Raw genomic sequence first — 22022 nt, 5'->3', positions numbered from 1 at the left:
AAGTGATTGATGTCCCTACATCCCCCTGATCTCAGCAATGAACTGAGCAGAAGATCCAAAATTGAATTATTCTGTAGTCTGACACTGTTTGTGATTTAAAACAATAAAACATCACACAAAAAACAAACAAACAAAAAAATCTTATGGCCACTTCATAAGAGTATCAATTTTATACGTTTGTAGGCCACTTTCATTTATTGTAACTCTAAGAAATATAAGAATAAATAAGAAAACACTCCCAGAGGAAACAAACTTTCACTTTATATTGTCCCTTATACAGATAATAACAGTTACATCTGAAATCAAATCTTATGCACAACTAAGAAAATAATTCAGGTGATATTTCAGCCCTTTAATCTGCCATAAAAAAGAGCAGAGGATATGACTGGGTGACTTGTTATGTGTAATACAGGTATAAAATCTTGATGTTAACATTTCTGTATAGCAGGTACAGTACACTGCAGGTGCACTGAGACGTGATTAGATGGGTAATGAATTATGGAGGCTGTCCGTTCCATTTTTTTCATGAACATCATATTTGATAGTGTTATCTCATTGATGATTATTAACTGTGGCCCACTGGGATCTGCTCCAGGCTAATGTACTGGAAAGAGAAGAGGCTGCGGGAGCGTTTATAGGCCAGTTTTACCGTACCTCTGGAGCCATCCAGAAGGGAGTCCCCACAGAGGTGTTCCTCCTCAGACGGGTATTTGTCAGCTGGGCTGAAACACCTGCAGAGAAGAGAACACACACCTCAGCCATTTTAGCCTCACTGTCAGGACAATGCAGACAATTTAAACTATCTCAATAACTTCCTTGACATGTTTTTTTTTCTTTCCACAATGATCAGACGGGTAAAAGTGATGATCTGTGAAAAGGGAAACGGTGAACAGTAAACAACAGGGTGCTGCTCTACAGATATAGGCCTGAATGAATCTCAGAGCTTTCTCGTTCCCTACTGATAGAGCTGTCACTATAGTGACAAGGAGGAAAAACAAAACCCACACATACACACAGAAACATCAAGCTGAAATGTTTCCCCCTGCAAATGATAGATTACTTTGAATTACAAATTCCTATGTGACTGAGGGTGATTTTGCCAGGCATTTCAAGAACAGCATTTGAATACAATTCAACTGTAGACAGACTCCTCTCAGAACAAGATATCTGAGTGATTTATTAGTTTAGCTCATACTGTATATATGCCCTTATAACAAGACACGAGGACAAAGTCAGGACAATCATAGTATCAAGTCAGAGGGGAATAAATTCAGCACAAAACGGGACTGCAGAGCGAAACAGAGGGCATGTATGTCCCTATGTGTGTATGTTAATGTGCGTTAAAAAGCTTGACAAGGAACATGCTGACCCACAGTCGTGACTTCAGTCCAGTCCAGATGAATCAGCGTTAAACCACACTGTGATGTATCCCAGGGCTGGCTCAGCTGAAGCAGCAGCCAAGATCAGGAGCGGCAACCAGGACAAAAGAAGAGCCTCGAGACAAAAGGCTTACCAACAAACAAAGGTGATCTACTGATGCACGGCATGCTGCTACAGGACATTGTCTCTGTCTTGTACAGCATGTGTTTACGCAAATCTGAATCACATGTGTTCTAGCAATCAGACATATGGCGTTAAAAAGCTCAGAGGAAATGCAATCCACCAACAAAACACCCAGATGACGAAATGTGTTCAAATGTGCTCAGAACATAAAACTTGCAGATATGTGCACAGTCCTTTTGTAGATACATGAAAAGCATTTACACTACATAAATATATTTATAACAGTGTCAGCAAAAGCCCATTCTGTGCTCTATTTTCTGACAACTTCATTACTGTCGGTACTAGTACAGTAATACACTGATGCTCTGAGGGTGCTGGTGGGTTAAAGCCAGCGGTGGAGAGAAATGCCAGGAGTAGCAATGCGGAGGAAAACAGTTCTGTGGCAAACATCAAAAGGGATTAGAGTTACGTGCAGCGGAGGATATATGCACGAGGCTGACGCACACACTCACATGCTGTCACTAAACCACAGAGCTGAACCACACAGACCCTTAGTTTTACATTGATGCAGGTGCATACACACCGAAACCAAACTATCCCTCTTAACCCACAATTATCTAATCAAATTTATGGTTTACGCACACACACATATGTACATCTGTTGTAATATATATATAAGGTATATGAATGGGTGAGTATGCAGAAACACAAGGAGGTCCCTATTAAAGCTCTCACAGCCCCTCTCTTTCCACTACATTAGCCCCGATTGGAGCCTGGTGGGCCACACTTAATAATCATCACAGAGATAACGCTGTCAATTAGAATATTCATGAGAGACCCATGAACGAAAGGCTCCTCTCATTCTTCCGCTGCTCTTTTTGGGTCCATCTCTTTGCTATTTTGTTTCTGCGCTGGTGATGAGTCACTGCGGGGGCTTTATCTCTTCAGCTGCTTAGTGTAGCGTGCGCCCCTCCACATGAAAAACCATTAATCCCAGCATGACGCATTGCCTGCGTGTAGCGCAGAGAAAAGCATGAGTTGCCCGCCCCCCCCGTATTTTTTTTTTTTGGTTTCGTCACTCTGCAAGTTTTTACACACGTCTTGCTTCTTTCTAAATCGCTGCTCCTATTTTTTCCCTTTTCTGGTGAGTGCTCGTGTCTATTTTCGGATGTAACGACTATCTGATAGAAATTTTAACTGTCAGCAATGTTTAAGACTTGTAGACTGTTAATAACAAAAGATGTAACAATCATTTTTGTGCCTATGGGTCTCTCACTCTGGAACAAACTCCGATATGGGCCTTTGCTCTTTGAAAACTACTAAATTCTTCATTGGCAGATGATACCGCAGGATGCCTTGTCTTATCAGCTCAGTTCACTGCTTTGTCTCACGCCTCACAATATATGCCTAGTATCTTGAAGAGGTGACAAATTTAGATTTACAGTAAGCACAGAAATGTTTTGTGTCAACAGATCTAATTTACTATAAAAGCATCAAATCAAGTCTACAGGCATGCTAGCTGCACTGTGATGCTGTACTTTGCCTCAGAATAGCAGTACTTTGACATAAATACTAATGTCAGCAAGCTGATATTGATAACAATAACAATGCTGACATGCTGATGTTATCTGTCACGTAGTCTATTTGCTAATTAGCACAAAGCTGAGACTGATGGGAATGTTCCTAAGTTTTGAAGGTATTAGGTTATAAAACAAAGTGTTGGACATATTAAAATTTTGATCTAATGGTGCTGATGATGCAAAGTTAAAGGATCACCAAAGTTATTATATTTTCATCCTGAGGGGGTCATGACACTACAGTAAATTTAGTTCATACTCTCCAGACTCTTGTAGTGTCAAAAATGTGTCTTTTACCTACAAACATACTACTGTAGGCCTATATTTTAACTTAATCTTCAATATTAATTGTTTTATTTACTATTAATTTCATCCATTTTTAAATCTCTCTTTGATTTGTCTCTATTTGAACCCTTTCTGTTCCATTATGTATCTAGTGTTCCTATTTCTTGTATCTAAGACAGATGCAGACAGATTATTATTTAATGGCAATCCATCCAATAGTTGTCCAGACATTTCACTCAAAACCGCAAATGTCAACCTCATGGTAACGTTAGAGGAAAAGTCAGGGGATCAACCAAAGTCATTAAGATTCATCCTCAGCGCACCAAGGATATCTGTATCAAATTTTGCCAATCCATCCATCCCACAGTCGTTGAGATATTTCAGTTTGGAATAAAGTGGTGAACCAGCAGACAGACACCACTAGTGGCTAAAAATACAGGTTTGGTTGATCATATAGGGGAATAAACTACATCTGTGTCACATGAGAGAAAGCATCATGACATTTAGTTGTGGTTTTGTCATTTTAGCTTTCTCCCACAGTGATAAAGGTACAAATGGTACAACATGGCACAAACTGCTAACCCTAACCAGGGTGACAGTTTCAACTTTATACATATCACATTAAACATGACAATGCTTAAGCTGCTTTAGGCGTAACTTTCTCACTTTCAATTTGTGCCTCTATTCCTGTTCTTCACTGTTGTCTTTAGTGGTTTCATTTCTACAGTTTAGCTTTTAGGACCAAGTCCACGTTTCATTAGACATCCTACTGTTTCCTATCACAAAAAACAGTGTCTCTTCTTTTACTCATTACACCTCCTGACTCATTCATGCATTTGTTTTAAATATGTAGTGAACATTTAAGATCATATAGCAGCAAATATACATTCCCACAATATAAGCTAATGTAGGGGTTAAATATGGTTTGCAGCGTTTACTCTAAGGTCTCAAAACAAATGATTTATTGGTCATAATGCTATAACTGTAAATGTAATTACTTCCTATCTGGGTTTCGGGAGCTGTTCACTATACAACATGCACATGCTGAACTGAGAGTTGAAACTTTACAACGTTTTTATGTAATGAATTCCTTCTCAGACGCACTTCTATAGATACTGTACCCTTCCTATCTTAGACATTCATTGTTTAGCCAGAGAAAGAGCAGATAGTTGATAAGATGTTCTGAAGCAAACAGGAATCTGGATTATGCAACAGAAAATTGTTGATGTTATTTCTGATGCCCAGATTCTAGCCACTTCAAATAAATAGTCTCATATGTGCAGTATCTTCTGTGAGACCTTAAAGCCTTTTATAATGTACTTGAAACAATGAGGACTGTTGAAGTTTATATTCATTTTGCAGCACCACTGTTGTTCTTTTTACAAGAATTTCTGTTGTATTTGTAATAAAACTAGTTACATCAAGTGGTAGGTGTGTGATTTTTATTATTATTATTTTATTATTTTCATTATCTCCGTTTACAAGATCAAGCTGTAAAGCACTGCTGATACACTCACTTAAACATTAACCAAACAAATTTCCCCGTGTGGGATAATAAAGTTGACCAGAATCTGAATTTGAATAATACTTTGCATTATCGACTACTGTCTCAAAATGTCTAAATTTGGTAACAAGCTAGTGTTTGGAGCTACAGAAGATGTGTGTGGGTTGAGTCCCCTTTTCTCCACATCACTGGTGTGTTAGCTTTGCAGTGCATAATAGATCCAATTATTTAGATTTGTTTGACATGTTTGCGCACAAATATGCTTTAACAGATCAAAATTTCATTGTATTAAAATTGTGTGCAAAACCATACTTATATGACCATTTAATCGGAGTAACATACTGTATATGTACTAAGAAACTGTATTTAATTTGGAAATCTTGTTGAAATCTTACACAGTATTCTACAAATTCTTGAAATTCTTAAACTGCATTACATAACATAATATCAGACCTGATACTAAGGACCATATTTACATGTACTCAGCATATTAAAGACTGGCAATAAAACACTTTTATCTGTAGATATTTAACTGCCACTCTTATCAAGAGGGATTTAAAATGTCTCTCTCAAAGACACTTTGACAGCTCAAGTGGCTGTAGGTGGACACACAGCTGTTCTGGAGATCAGTCTTGTGATTTGACAGTTCTTCACAACCACTAACAAACATTGTAAATGTCAGTGATTGCCTGCTGATGTCTTTCTTTTCATCTGTGCAGTCTGTTGCTTTTTAACATATACAAAATGTAATTTCAAAATGCCACCTCCATCCAATTAAAAAATACAGTTTCTTGGTAGTTATTGATCAGTATTTGACTGTTCTTATGTTGTGATTAAAAGCCTACAGTTAGCTTATAATTTCAGTATTTTCAGACTGAAAAAAAGATTACAACCACTTGCTGGAACCTAACTTCACACTAGTCACTACATGCATTAACTATAAATAGGTTGTTTCTTAGTTTATTATGTTTTCATGGAAAGTGACAAAGTAAAAAAAAATAAAGAACAGCTTTTACTGACCCTGAAATGTCCTGCTTAGACATATGTGCAGTATATTACATTTGTTGTGTACCATGTAAGTCCATTAGTACACCCACTGAGGATGTAACATTTCACAAATGTCAGTCTATTTTTTTGAATTACACAGCAGCAAAAATAAGACGTGTCTGAGGACAACCAAATGTAATGAAAAAAAATAGGCGATATTATCTTGGCTGCGTTTCAACAGATTATGAACTCATGATGAATTGTTCAATGATGAATTGAGAGCACATTGATTCTTGTAATGCAGTATAATTTATATTACACCTCTTAATAAACTAACTATTTCATCTCAGGATAGAGTTATTGTGTTGAATAGGCTATGATGTGAAAACTGAAATTTAAAAACACAACAAAACAGAGCCAGGGTTTGGTTGAAACTGGGGTCTTGCCAACTGCCGACTGGGTCTTATTGACCTTTTATGAAGTTTATCTCAGGTTCATTGCAGGCCAACAAAGGTTCAGTCTGATAACAGTAAACGAGTCTAGACAATAAGCAAATCTAGACTTTTGGCCTACCGACCATAAAACACCAAAACATCACAAACTACTAAACAAATTTCAGAAATCAGGATCCTAAAAGAGGTCAAAATACTTTCCATGGGCTCCCTTATCACAACGAAGACAACACTAAGCATTAATGAGGGATTTTTTTGAATGCACAGTGCAAATTAAACGTGTAACTTCTTGATCCTTGGAGGCCTCAAACTCTTTCTCTTTTTCTCTTCAAGACTGGTGCAATAAACAGGTGTTGAGAATTTCTATGACAGCTTTGTGAGGAGGATGAAAAGGTGGCCAAGCTCCATATTAGCTACTTCACATTCATCCCCTCCTCCTCCTCCTCCTCCTCCTCCTTGTGTAAGAGTTGTGCACTTTGTGTTTCATGGTTAGGAAAAGGCTTTTAAGAGAAGCCCACAATTAGTTGACTAAATACAAACCTACACGCACGTTGAGTGGGGATTTTATTTGTAATGAAAACAGGCAGCTGGTTTTTCAGAACCTGAAGAAACTGGCGTGAGTCATCCCTGGAAATAGTCAGAATCACTTTGCCTATCATTAGCCTTCAATCCAGAAACTATGGTGTTCTGCTCTGAGCGCCTCATTTGGTTAAGAAAACCCAAAAGCAAATCAGTGCGTACACAGAGTGAATAGCAACAATGTCCTCTGCCGTCTGGTGTAGAATGTAAAAGATATGGCTTAATGGAAAAGTATAATCGTCTGCCACCTTGTTGGGTTGTGTAAACCTCTCAAGGAAACTAATTAGTAGCGCAATTTATTTAGCAAGCAGCTGAAGGTAATGGATTTGACCCTTTGCAGAATCCTGTTAAATAGAGCCATAACATGATTTTCACTGATTAGAGAGGGATAGTACAAGAACGACATGATGTACAAAGAGAAACATTGCATACCAAAGTCCACGAGTTTGACCCCTCCTTGCGTTGTCAATAGGATGTTATTGCCTTTGACATCACGGTGGATGGTCTTGTTGATGTGCAGGTGCTGGAGGCCCTGTGAAAAAAAAAAAAATAGGGTTAGCAGCTTTTTCTGACAAGCACCTGCCTCCAAAATGATCCCGTTTAAACTCACTCTTTTCATTAAAGCTCTTTATTGAGGAGGAGGTTGTTCAGTTCAACTCTACAGTACACTATTGTCTCCCCACCGGCAGCCAGGCACATTCAAAAGGCCAGACTTACCATGAGGGCTTCATGCAGGATGTAGGCAATAATGGCTTCATCCATCCTGTCTCCCCTTTTCAGCATGCCTTTGGCAAGATCTGTCACCGAGCCGCCATTGCAAAGCTACGGCAGAAAGACACACAAAGAAAAGAGTAAAATGAGCAAATAAACTCAACATGAGTCAGCAGTTATAGCTTATACAATGTGTAGAAATCTGGGGCGTTTTAGAGATGCAGAAATTCACGTGGAGGAGAAAACAGCAGAGGATGAAACCGTTTTTGATCATAAGATTTCACAGTCAGAAAAGGGATGCTGAAAGTAATTCAATCAATCTGTAGCAGCTTATCTTTTAGAGACAGCTTAGTGGGAGGTGAAAATTGTGCCTGTGGAGAAAATGTACATTTTGTGAGCGGGGTTTAATCTACGCTGTGATGACTAAGCAGGGTAAATATATCGCTGTATGTTTCCAGACAATGCCAAGGTTTGTAATATAAATTACGCACCATTTACAGGTTAGAAATTCTTGCTGGATATAGAACGTACCAACATTAAAATCAGTGTGACCCCTTTCTTCCACTCAAGGAGCAAGAGACATTTCGTTTTTGTGTGTTTATAGGCGTTTTCTTATGGTATACTGTGTCTAGATATGGACTCCACCGTCAATAGCAATCCCACTTGGAAAATTACAGAAAATTACCCGGTGGGTTGCCTTGGCAACAATAATAACCCTTAATTTGGGCCTTTCTTTGGGAGATGCCAGAGGTTTACGAAAAATAAAAAGCTCTAAGATGTCAAACATTGTGCTGGAAGCTGGTAGTCGACAGAAATTGCATATTCCCCATATGAAGACTGTTTGTAAACACAGACCTTGTCACTCTGTGTGGTAAAAGATATCATCTACAGATGCAGAAACACACAAAAGCAATCTCACGTCTTATGTTTGTTGTGAACATTTTGCATTTCAACACATGCAAAAAAGAAAAAGGAAGAAAAAAAACTTCCAAAACATTTTGTGTTAGGCAGGAAATTTCAATCATATTTCTTTATGAATTATACACTTGTTCTTTTTTAATTACACTGATTTCCCGTACACATATACTGAAAGCTTAATTAGGCAATAAACATGCAGTGGTGTTTGGTTATTGAGGATAAGAATCACTCCCCTGCAGCAATTGTACTAAAGACATTGTGCAGCACATATCAGAAAAGGTAACTAATAAATACGTTATATACTACAGCATTTACGCAACTTTTTTAATGCACATTCAAAATAACAGGCTTTGGTACACAGCAGCACAGCATGAGTCTTATAATGCAATATCTTTTTTTCCAAGGATGGTTAGGGAAGTAGGATGCTTACTTAATTATATGTTTTGTGAAAAAAGAGCAAAAGTGAGAAATGCATCCATATTTTTGAAATGCTTTATGATGGTACTATAGGAAAATGATGCTAACATCTTGTAGTATTACTCTATGGATGACTTCCCCTGCCTCCTGCACTAAAGTGCTGACTTGTAAAATAGTACCATCACAACACAAGTATAATATCTGCGGTTGTGTGCCCAAATCACCAAACAGGGACCTATTTTGTCATCTCATTATAATTCCACCCACAGGGCTTGTTTCTCCATATTGTTTCTTTGCTACATAATTCAGCTAATTGAGCTAACCACAGGAAGCTACAAATTGTTTCTTTCACTCACAGTTACAATGAACACTTTAAATACACAATAAAACACTAAAATGCAGCATGACTTTGTTATTGATGTCCTGTATCTTGTTGGAAAAGGATTTTTAAAATACAGTACATCAAAATATAATCCATTATTTGAGAGTGAAGCAAGTCTTTGACCTTGACTAAGTGATGGCATAAGTTTCTCCATCGTGCCTCGTGTCTGTTTTCTATCTGCCTATCCAGAGGGCTGTTGCAGGATGGATGGCAAGTATCTCAGCTGCCACATGGGGAGCTTAATCACTCCCTCTCTCTGCTATCAGACGTGCAGACAAACTGCAGTTAGGCAGAGAATACCGCCGAGGCTTTCACAGACAGCACAGTGCCCTGACAATGAGCCCGAACCTGACGTCAGTCCACATCACCACTGCCATATCACTTGTCATCATTAAATTACACAGGGCAGACAGACAAATCCATATTAATGAGAGGTGCGGTGCCCTAGATTTTAGCTGAGCTAAACGTTAGCGCCCTCACCTTAGCCACACAGCGCTCACTTCCAGAAAGTGATGCTCGACATGAACATTAATTATTTCAGATGTGGTGAAGACTCAAATCTCTGCAGGGTGGAAATGATATATGTAACCCGCTTTGATTTAAGTCATGTACAGATTAAACCGGATTTCCTAACCTTTCTATGAAATGAAAGCTTGTGTACACATATTTAAACATAACTAGTTTAAGGTTTCTTTTCTGAAACATCTCCATGATCATAACATACAGTAAACAAACCACTTGTTAACAAAAGATTGCATTACACCATTAAATTATAGCAAACAAAACTGTAGAGCTCACTGGAATATACAGTGCACTAACAGGTAAAAAGATGATTGTGTAATCCATTAAATCTGGTCAAACTGGTCATGTTAATTTTGGGATAAAACTCCCACTTTGCTAAGAAAGATATAATACAACTGGTTGCCATTTACTTGCTATTATCCCAAAAGTGGACTGCAAAAATATCCAACAATAGAGAAGCTCCACAGTAAAACAAGCAGACTAATTATTATTGCTAAAAATGATTTATAAGTCTGTCCGATTATTGATTGTTAGGAATTTGCATTTTTCAATACGGCTTTGCTTAAAATCAGAAGAGAAACTACCAATATAAAAGGTTTGTTAAGATCTATGTCTTACATCTACATCTTGCATGTCACGTGAGTTTCTACAGAACTGTCAATTTTCAAAGAATAAAACTGAATACATTGAATATTGAGCGGGACGCTCTCCATTACAAATGAGGTCAGGTGCTTGTTTAGTCATGCAAATGAAAGGAGTTGATCAAAGACGGGTAAAAGAAGTGGATGAAACAAACGTAAAGATGAAACAAACGGGGGGCTGTCCCCTCACTCAGTCTGGAGATACCACACTGCAGCCTTTAAACACACAGGTGCTGACTTTCTATCTTTGATGTACGTTTTCCCCGCAAATATAAATCTATATTGTTTTGCTTGTTTACTGTCACGTTAATGGAAGCCTGGTGTTGCATCAAGTCTGCAGCACTGACTAGCCGCTTGTGTTTCTGCGTGTGTGACACGCTGGATCGTCTCCAGAGAAAAGCGCTCCTATTGTTACTGTGGCCTTATCGTTTACACGAGCATAAAAGCTGAGGTGTCTACTTTCCAACTGTTTATTGGAAACTCCCAACTAGGAATACTATTTTAAACCTCATTGGAAATTAATGACTGCAGAAGCCCGGGGTAGGAGTCAGGACAGACACTAATGGGGCTACATTTTATATTATTTTTAACTTTCATATGTGTGTGACAAAACCACAATGTAGTACAAAGATAGAGGACAAGCAAAACTAAATATTAAAGAAATTGCAAATTTGATTCATTTTATTATATTATTTATTTGCAGGGTTGATGCTCATTAATCAAAAGAAGAAGAGAAACTGAGGAATAGTTAGCCCAAGAGGCTAATTTTCATCTGTTGTCCCGGACCAGATGTTAAAGAGGCAGCCTAAAAACAGTACACATCCACCATCAAACAATGTCACAACACAATATAATTAACAACACCAGCTTTGTATACTTTTTTCCATCACTTTTTTCCACACTTCCTTTGTATTTCTTTGAAAACTGTTCATTTTTACTCCATTCGTCAATCCCCAAATCACACTGCTTTTACCGCCATTAATTCCCTGTGTAAGCACCATTTAAAAAACTCTGGGTGTGCTGTCATATGGCTTTATATGTTTTTCAGCCACTCAACCATAAAGGTAAGTTCTACAGAGACAATTTTAGTTCTTACAGGTTTTATCGTCTCTGTGAAGCTCTTTAAGATGCCAGTGCACTCCTGATGAAGGCCCGTCATGCTCTTACGTCTTCCATTTCTTAATGACTGAACTCAGCACTCAGAGGTGGTTACACTGACAGGTGTGTGCCTCCTTAAAATACTTCCAGTCAATCTAATTTGCCACAGGTGGACTTCTAAATCAACTAAATCAACTCTAGGAATCGATTAATAGTTCAGCTTAGACTGCTGATTGTTATAGCGCCATCACAACAATAGATGGATGTGTTGTAGATTCTCAGAGCATGCCATACATCCATTATATACATTCTAGTTAGATTGTAAAAAGCTAGCTACAGAAAAGTACATGATTACTGATCTGGACAGTCACTATACACCCAAAGTAATCTTGTTGTTCACTTTGTGACAAGGAGGATGATCACTGAGAGTAGAGTGGTTTCCAGTGGAAGTGCCAAAAAGGTTTGGATTACAAAGCTGTCTTTCACTTTACCCCATGTTGTCACTATCAAATCTCTACTGTCATCTGAATCACATTAGAGAAAACACAAACAGCCAAAGCGGATGAATTACAGTTCACAGTTGGTTTACACATGGTATCTCTATAACTCAGACGCAGAGGTAGAAGTAAAAATCTGGTCCAGGTCAGTGTCAAGGCAAAGACTCTTCATGAAGATGGTTCTGTCTTTTGAATATATATTCAAAAGATCGGTCAAGTGAAAATGTTGGAGGTGTAATAACACAAGTGATATGTGCTCTGTGAAGTCATTAAAACAAGGCGTCACAGCTGAGATCAGGTATTTCTGGTCTAAATGGACACACCAGCTTTCCCATGTGATGGTTAGCCTTTGCTGCTACCAGCATTATTATAAAAGGTAGTAACAACAAAGAAGTTCAATTTTGGTTTCACCAAATTGAATACAGGGCTCAATATGCAATACGGGCACAGAGTAACGCAATTTCAATTTGTGACATAGTGACTTTCATTTTTTTGCATAATGGAAGATGAGCTACATCTTTGAAAGGTGAGCTTTTAAAGGTTGGACTAAACATTGGCCTTCATTTAACAGGTTCTTTGGATGAAACATCGCAGCTCACAAATGAAATGCACATCTAAATCAGGGTTTTATTTCTAATCAGAGAATAAAAGTCGCTCCATCATCACTATCTTTGAAGTATTTTTAAGCTCTCTGGGAGCTAAACTGGGGCGTCATACATGAAAGCTTGCTCATCTCTGCCCGCTTCCGCTATCATAAAGGAGCACACTACAGAGGCAAAGCCAAAAGCTCACAGACCCCAATGAGAGGATAACAAAGTAGAGGATGCAATTTGTATGAATTCTGTTCATAATGAGCGGTCTGCTGTCAATGCAGGGTGAAGAAAGGCTCCTCTCAGCAGAGCTAAAGGATGGAAAATTACAGTTTAGAAAGGGGGGACAGTAACCATGGTGAATGACCACCTCACTCACTGCTTTCCTGTCTCTTCACTGCTAAACCTCATGTGCATCTACTTCAGACCAACCCTCCCACCCCCCCAGCCTCAATACACACAGCCACAGTCAAGCAGTAATTTCTGCCTCAGGATTAGCCACCAGATTTAGACTGCTGGCTGCAGAGTTTTGCAAGGGAATTTTTGAAAATGGATATGCAAACTACAGAGGAAACAGAGAGTAAGCAAAGTAGAAAAGCTGAGTGGACTCCTCTATAACACCAGATTTGTATTTTTTACTTGCAGGAATTGAGTCCTGACAGATAACAGCTAACAATCACTTCAGTGCAAAATAAGAACTGCCTTATCAGATAAAGGTCTTTGTTTTCCTATAATGCAGGTTGTAGTCTGATTATTCAGCATCTTAGATTGTACTTGATATCTGAGCAAAGTAATTGTAGGGTCCTCTGCAAAGGTCAGTAGGAAGGACAGCGATGAAAAGGGAAGGAAACACAAGCTGGAGAGGTGAAAACTATCTACTGGGTTAGCATAACACTGCTGCAGTTGATGCAAAGCCCACTGAGCTTGGATTACAGAAATATGGACACTCTGTTCTAGCACTGCTGCAGCTGAAGAAAGGGAACAACACAATGTGGAGGGTACTTAATAGAAATGGTCATTGCTTTTTAAAGTGCAGGTGTTTGTTCAGACCAAAGAGAGAGCGTGTTACAGCATACATAATCAACTGAAGGTTAAGAAAATACCTTAAAATTAAACAGTATATTGGTATAGAAAGATGCACACAAATAAAAATACCCCGTTTTTTTGCCTTTATGTTATTTATCTGTTCTTTTACCATTTTTTCCACCATGTTTGATGTGTTTTTTCATGATTTTGGTATTCTCTTGAATCAGTTGTGTATCTATATGTGTATTTTTTTTTTAAATGAATTAAAAAAGAAGAAATATTTGCAATATTTACATCCAAAGCAGTAGTGCAAATACAAAAGTTCACCCATGTGTGTCCATGTAAACTTCAACCAGACCGTTAGACTGTAGCTAAATGCTAAAATGCTAACATGCTCACAATGACAACACGCTGATGTTTAGCAGGTATAATGTTTACTATGTTCACTGTGTTGGTTTTAGCAGTGCTAAGATTAGCCAATTAGTGCTAAAGACAAAGTACAGCTAAAGCTGGGAGTGGCATTAGATTTACTGGCACTTTGCTGCAAACTGAATTGACATGATGATGGTGCTCAAGAAAAGTCAGAGGATCATTAAAGTTGTTACAATTTAAACTTAAACGAAAAAAAAAAAAAAATGTCAACCTCACAGTGGTGCTATAGGTGTAAAGTCATTAGATCATCAAAGTCAGTGGGCTTCATCCACCTCAGTCTGTACCAGCGCTGTGACACTTTCCCTGCATTATTTCTTATCAAACCTCCTCAAGTCTGCTGGTCATGTTTACCAGATGTCTCCAGGTTTGCACTACTCTCTATCAAAGCAGGAACACAAATTACATGGTCAGAAAGTCAAAAGCCAAAGAAAACTGACATCAGCCGCTGTGTTGGACCCCCGTAAACACTTTCCTCCTCTGAGGTTGACCTCCATTACATGTTTGTCAGGAGTCTGACATTTCAAAAGCGCTACAGCAGGCAATGAAATATGAAAGACTGAGAAGTGTGGAGCTGGAGGCGAGTCTTTTTTAGATGTACAGAAAGCTGCGGCAGCATCACCAAGGTCCCACTGAACTTTCAAATTATAGATCACAAATTCATATGTGGATCCAGCCATTGCTGTACGACAGCAAGTGCAAGAAGTTTTTGTTTGAAATTAGGCTATTTTGAACATTTTACATATAAAAATTCTAGTGCACAACCTCAAAAAATAAAAAAAATCCAAATAACAGCTACAAAAACAGACATTGTGACCTTTGCTCCAATGTGCCAGGTGTATAAACTAATTCACTGCGACAGCCCCTTAAAGAGAAATCCCTGCTCTTAGCATGGTGCCCACGATATACAAGCTATCCCCCACCCCCACCCAACACATCTATAATGCTAACTGGCCGGCGACCAAATCCCCCAGGTGCAGGTGGCCTATAAGTAAACTCCAAGACTGCTTGTGGTGGCTTAGTGTTACATAATCCCTGGCCAGATTTGGTCACCGCTGTATATACCTGGCGAGACATGCTGTGTGAAGTACAATCGGACCTTTAATCTTCATCTATACGCTCTTTGTCTGCACGGTATAGCCTCAGTATACAAGCAAGTTTCAGTCAATTCTATTCAGATATAACAGGTGTTCCTACCTCCAGTACTAGCCACAACTGATCCCCACATTTCACATCTTTCTTGTAGTACATCCCATAGAATTTGACGACATTGGGGTGGTCAGACAGAGCTTTGAGGATGTTGTACTCTGCTTCAATCTCCTCATCGATATCCTGCAAAACAAAGGACACAGATCAGTTAAAATTACAGAATAGATTCATATTGTTACCTTCAAAGTCATATTTTGCTCATGTTCACATGTTTACATTTTGTGATTCTTTATGGCAAAGAACAAGTGAGGAAAACAATCGAATGGTGGTGATACCAGATTTCTAGTTTAAAGGAATTATTCCCCATTTATGGAAAAACGCTTATTACTTACGTCCATGTCAATACATTAAATTGAAGCCGGAGCTGGAGACCTGTTAGCTTAGCTTATCATAAAGACTGTGAACAGCTCGTCTGTCTCTGTGCAAAGGTAACAACATATATGAAGATTTTTTTTTTTTTACCTTTGGACAGAGCCAGATTAGCTGTTTCCCGCTGCTTCAAGTCTAATGCTAACCTAAGCTAATCAACTCCTGGTTCCAGCTTAATATTTAACAGACAGATATGAAAATTATGAAAGTGATATTGATTCTCTTGTCTAACCCTTGCCAAGAAAGTACATATCCCTTTAAGCACTCTGTTGCTGCTCTTTAGGACAGTTTGTGAAGTTTCTTTCGCTGACTCTGGAATTTAAAGTGAGCGAAAAGGGCAAATCCACCACATCTTAATTATAATAATTACAGGATTCTTTTCTGCTGTACGGTGCTGCAAGACAGGAGTATTTTACATAGAAATTATGGAGGTGAACCTGATAAATGTTAAAGATCTGTAAAAATATATTCACCACACACACAAATTCTTTGTATCCTGCTATGACAAAGGACATTTAAACGTCTTGTAAAGACATTGTATATTATTGTATGCTAATTCCTGTTTACATTTAATTGTTTTTGAGCTTTTTAGGAGCTAATCGTATAACAATGTGCAAATTTAACATGATAAAAACAGAATATGTGTTGAGATATCCAGAGGTTAGTCCAAGTTCATCACAGTTATTTTTAAGGGATGATCTGCAGTAGCAGTGTAATGTATACTATATATAACTGAAGCAAAAATACTTGACAGTGCTTAAACACTGTCACCAAAAACAGTACTGACATAAGAAAACATCACAAATATTGTGCTGAAATGCTTCATGAATGTCATAACCTGTAACCAAGCATACTATACAGCATATAAAGGCACTTGAGTTGTACTGTATGTAACAGGTCTATACATGAAATAATCAATGCCATGATTAAAATGAAGGTAATGATGGTCCTCACAGCCTAGTGGTCTGTAGATAATCATTTCTTAATAATGAGAAACAGTAACAACTTCACGAGAGACTAATGAGACTCTCATCAAGGTGAAGGCTGGTTTTAATAGATGAAAGTGGCTCCTCGTTAGAGCTGCTAAATAAGCCGTACAGTTCAATGTACCTTCAAAATAGACAACAGAGGAGGTATGATCAGTTTATGCAGGACACAATGACATCTAAATTCTCTAACTGTTCTTTGGGGTAAAACACAGAGGCTGCATGGCAAAATAAGGTATGAAAGCCTCCATTAATGTCTGAAAACAGTCACAATTGATTATGTTAAAGTGAATTTCAGTGTAAGAAAGGGACAATGTATTGCACCAAAGAATCTAGGTTTCATTGTTCCTCAACAATATACTTCCTCTTGTACAGTAATCAATAAATCTTGTCACTGTAAGACAAAAAAAAAACTGCTTTACAGGATGGATCAGTCCTACAGTACCACCAGTAACATCACATAAAGTTGTCAGAGTGCTCTTGCTGTAGGCCACATTTTGTTCACACACACCTCTGCTTAGGTGCCAGATGTGTTTTGGCTATACACCGAAGCTCTGCACAAGCAAAGGAGCCCAAAATTACCAGAGTACCGCCATGATATGCTGCACTGATAATGAACAATTCATCAGAAGCAATTTGCTCCGATAATTTGCTGATGGTTGTAGATGGAAGAATAATTAGAAGAAACTCTTTTACTAAATGTCCTGTGCACAGAATAAAGCCGAGCAGGATGATGTTTATCTTGTCAAGGGAGGAGCTAATGAGTCAGACACCATGCTGACGATGGATCAGATCTGTCAGAGATCTGTGAGCATGCTTGCCTGAACTTTTCACACCTTTTAACCTCTAATTTTAGTATCCCGACTAGATTCTCCTATGTGAAAGGACTGAATTCTTTCTGGTTGATCTTTCTAAGGTGCGAGTGGGCCTAATGGTTCTGACCCTTGCTGTCACTTTCATTGCTTTATTTGTATTTGTATTATATTCAATATTTGTTTTCAGTGTTGGGTTTCTTGGGCCATTTTTAATGAAAGTGATAGGAGATAGCATATAAGCATGATATAAAGACCTAAAATGTAATGTAACATAAAGTCTCTTGCTTAGAAAAGACTGTCAGCACATATTATCATGCCATGCTGTTGTGGGGTAGCTAATATTAAAGTATATTACAAGTATATGAAGTGATTTAACTAAAGTAATGGAAAACAAAACATAAACAACCCACCAACACTAAATTCCAGATTCAGTTCACCAACAAAATGCAGCTCATTCATTAGTTTTCTGTTGATGATAATTACAAAAATCTTCATATTGAAGTAGAAAATGCATGAAAATAAATGTTTTCATTACTGTTTCCATTTCTATTATAGCATTATATTACATTTTTAATGTAGGTTGTAGGCTTTTTACCAAATGAGCCACAAATGCCCAAATAAACTATGAATATAATTATTTCTGGATGACACCGCTCAGTCAATCAGTATCATCATATTTTTATTTTTTCCACATATGCATACGTGTACTCATGCATTTTGTAGAGATCAGATGGACTTTGAAGTTTAAAGTGTAGACTGTAAGACTAATGAGTGAGCAAAGCAAACTGTGAGGTTAACAAAAAACAAGATGGATCAAAAGAGAAAAGAATTGTTGGTCTGATTTAATCTATGTCTAAATCTCTATTATACAGATGATGTAAATGTGAGATATTTAGGGACACAAGGCAGTAATTTCTCCGCCCTGTGCCTCCACCAAAGGCATAAACACACCACAAGCTTATAGCTGCCTTAACATGCACTGACTGCAACATGGGCATGGCACAGACTGAGGACATTATCCAAACAGTATAAAACAAGTGAACATCAGACTACACGGACATAAATTGTTGTATAACATAAGATTTAGGCCTAAATAAAATGACATATGTGTAAGCTATTACTTACATAATAAAAAATGAAAAAATTCTGAAATACAACTTACATGGATAGGATCCAATATCTTTACTGCTGCTTTACTTCCATCGATTTTATTGAGCACTTTGTAGACTTTTCCATAGGTTCCTTTGCCAATTGTCTCAATGATTTCCCATGTGTCACTTGGATCTGGAAAGTTGTCAAAGACAATCGATTTCCCTGATTGTGGAAACATCTTCAGGAGAGATCTCCTACGGAGGAAAAACACAATGGTCACTGTTGGAGACAAAGGCAGCTTGGAGAGAACCTTGTATATATTCTGCAGTATCTACAGACTGGTGTTTTCAATCACTGTAAAAACAAGGTAAAAAACAAGTTAGCAACATAGTTAACACCTTATTCTTATTTCTATTCTTTATTCGGATCCACAAAGTGGCCGCTAGTCTTCAACAACAATAAAACCAACAGCAACTTAAAATGAGCAAGATATACAAGCTTCTGCACATGATGTCCACTGTTGGTAGCAGAGTCCATCTTTCCTGCCCAGTATGCAAATACACATGGGATGATGCAAATTAGAGAAATTGGTATTCTGTTAGCCACCAGTTAATGGCTATCATAACTGAGGCAGTAGTTTGTTTAAAACACACATTTGACAGATAACCTTTCTGAAAACGAATCTACTTTTGTGGGATATTCTAAATTAGACATATGTGCACTTCCTGTTTTGCCCCACTGGTTATAAGATAAAGTAAAAAGCATAAAATGAGAGGGTCCTCTAATGCTCCTAAGTACTGTCATGCTGGTTTGTTTGGGAATTAAGCACATCAAGTGTTTAACTAGGGGATAATCTGGTGGTATCTGGATAGTGGAGGGTTAATTTTACCGTTTGGGGGATTTAACAGTATAGTAACACTATAAAGATGTATGGTGCTATTGTGTTAAAAAGTAAAAGCTGAGTAAACTGTCAGCAGGTGAAGCTGTAAAACCCATTTAACTTCCACAGAAACAGAAAGTAAACATGAACCTTCCTTTACACTTAGCAGACTTGCTTTTGGATCTCAAACAAAACTTCAGAAGTAAATTTCAAAGGCTGGTTTGAGCTCAAAGTGTGATCAATTTCAGACAGATAGTCTTATGTCGCACTGTATTTGTACAACAACAAAACAAACTACTGTCTGCACTTTTATTTGAAATAACTCATCCATTTCTGGAAAGACTGGGTATGTAATTATTTCTTGGACTGATGTCATTTCCAATTTAATTAGATTTAATTTGCTGTAACTATGTGTTGGATGCAGATAAATCATTCTTATGGATTACACTGTTCCAGTGTTAGATGATGTTATGACCTTTTTGGAGCAGCAGCTGACTCATGATGAAATCAAAAGGGTTTCATAATGTGTGGATTTGAGATAGTCATGATGTACTGTATATGCTTGTGGCTAATGATAGTAAATGCAGAGCCTCCATTTATCTTAACCATCAAGACATTCAGTAATCTGTAGTTTTCTATAATTTAACAATTTGAGATTTAAACTGATGCAAAATTGTCATTTTTGCCAATTTTAAGACTGTGTTGTAAGTGTGTTCTTCACTACTGTAAATGCTAATTTTAAAAAGAAAAACATATCTGATCACTGACAATTGATGACTTTGCAATCTAAGCATCTCTTGATGTCTATATTTTGTTTCTTGTCTAAACTCTCAGCAAAGCTGATATCAGTCACCCTATGTTGTTTTTCTCTCTGCATTTGGATCACAAGGTAATACTTAAACACAAAGTTGTTAAATGAAAAACACAAGATTGCATCTTTACATGGAAATGTGCTAAGGAAAGTTAGTCAGAGCAAAACAAAAAATATGTAAAGCCAAAATACTGCTAAATCCAACACAAACACCTCTACACACACACACACCTTTCATAAATCCCTTGAGATAAGGTTGCCTGTTTCTACACACAAACACCCACAAAACTAAAACCACAATAAAAGCAGCATAAATTAAAACAAACTTACATTGTCCTCTAAATAGGACGTGGGGCATTTTGGAAAAAATAATTAATCCATTTCTGTGTAAAAGGTTAGCATGGAGGCAGCGGCAGGCTAGTCCGGCCTGGCTCTGAGTGTGAACCACAGAGGAGGAGCTAACGCGAGCTAATCTCACTAGCAATTCCCCTGCTCCAGTGCTGCCATTGGAAACCATCTCTAAGTGGTAGGAGATACCATGGGATTATCAGGAATTAGCCACTGTTGCAGCATGAGCCTTTCCCCATATAGACACCCATTCATACACAAAGGAAAGCTGGTTAGAAAGCCTAAGCACACGGTGCTGCAGAGGGCCATTCTTCTGTTCATTATCAGTGGTCACTTTATTTATGTCCAGTTACCCAAGGTGCTATTATAGATTCATTTCCCAGCAGTTATTTTATCTAAATAAATCATGATCATTATGATGATTTAAATCTTTTTAACTGACTTATTGTGAATAAATCACTCCAAAGCAAGATAAAACTGGCATACATAGATTATTTTGCAGAGATATTATCAGTCATTGCTTATGCAGAGCAATTAGACTCCTATACATGCATTCCCATGTAGGTAATTGCACTCATGTTAGCCTAATGTACAGTGTCTAAGTAACCTGCAGACATCTTCAATAATATATCACTGCCTCTATATGTGACAACATGCTGTGACACATGAGACAAGAGGGTGAAACCTTAGGACTCACACTGGACACCTCAAACAAGAGCATGGGGTGCAAGGAAATGACCCCTGAGAGGAGACAGTGTATGTGTGTATGTGTGTGTGTGTGTGTGTGTGTGTGTGTGTATGGGGTCATCTAACCTTGTCTGCCCTGGAGCACTAGCTAGCTGTCACGTTTAGTTAGTTGTTTGGGGATGTGGCATTAACACAGTCTGTGTACAAGCGCACAAAATAATGAACTGCACATGTGTAACTGTATACTGCATGAACAGATGCACCACAGCGGTTTTGCAAGAAAGAATACAGCTTTTATAAATGTTTGAAAATCAGGCATTTTTTAGATTAAAACCAAAGATAAATTACATTCGCACACATGTCCTAGGTTGAAATGTACTCTTTCATCTGAGTTTCATCTAAGCAGAGGTTTGGAGCTCTTAGATGAAACACAAGATCCATTTGGCAAAAGGGAACACCACCCAGGACTAATCTCTGAGGCTGATGAGTGGGTTAAAGTTTCGTCTTAACCTTGGCACAAGCAGACTGCTGGTCTACAAGCCAAGATAATCTGCCTCACTGGACACATCAAAGTCAAAAAGCACAATACTTTCACTTAGAGCGCGGGATTTTTGTAAAAGAGTTGTGAGATGCAGTTATGCAAACGTATAATAGGCCACTTTGCTGTTGCCAACATACAAACATTAATACAAGTATTACCACAGTAT

At 38.0% G+C, this 22022-nt stretch overlaps 1 protein-coding gene across 4 annotated transcripts in view; it reads right to left on the bottom strand.

Moving 5' to 3' along the window:
• The window catches only part of myo3a (myosin IIIA), a 60647-nt gene extending 41692 nt beyond the window's left edge, over window positions 1-18955 (bottom strand). For 2 of the 4 annotated variants that reach the window (XM_067578237.1, XM_067578233.1), the window contains exons 1-5: window positions 18660-18955; window positions 15316-15450; window positions 7605-7709; window positions 7320-7419; window positions 655-731 (exon numbers count right to left, since the gene is read on the bottom strand). In XM_067578237.1, coding sequence (XP_067434338.1) covers window positions 655-731; window positions 7320-7419; window positions 7605-7709; window positions 15316-15450; window positions 18660-18827 — 585 coding nt within the window. In that variant the 5' untranslated portion in view covers window positions 18828-18955. Of the gene's footprint in view, window positions 1-654; window positions 732-7319; window positions 7420-7604; window positions 7710-15315; window positions 15451-15659; window positions 15815-18659 lie in introns of those variants that run through there. The other 2 variants (XM_067578235.1, XM_067578236.1) reach the window with 2 other exon arrangements.
• Window positions 18956-22022: the final 3067 nt, after the last annotated feature.

This window comes from Thunnus thynnus, chromosome 21, assembly GCF_963924715.1.
Source record: "Thunnus thynnus chromosome 21, fThuThy2.1, whole genome shotgun sequence".
Classification (NCBI taxonomy): Eukaryota; Metazoa; Chordata; class Actinopteri; order Scombriformes; family Scombridae; genus Thunnus; species Thunnus thynnus.
This window is presented reverse-complemented; position numbering and strand designations above follow the sequence as displayed.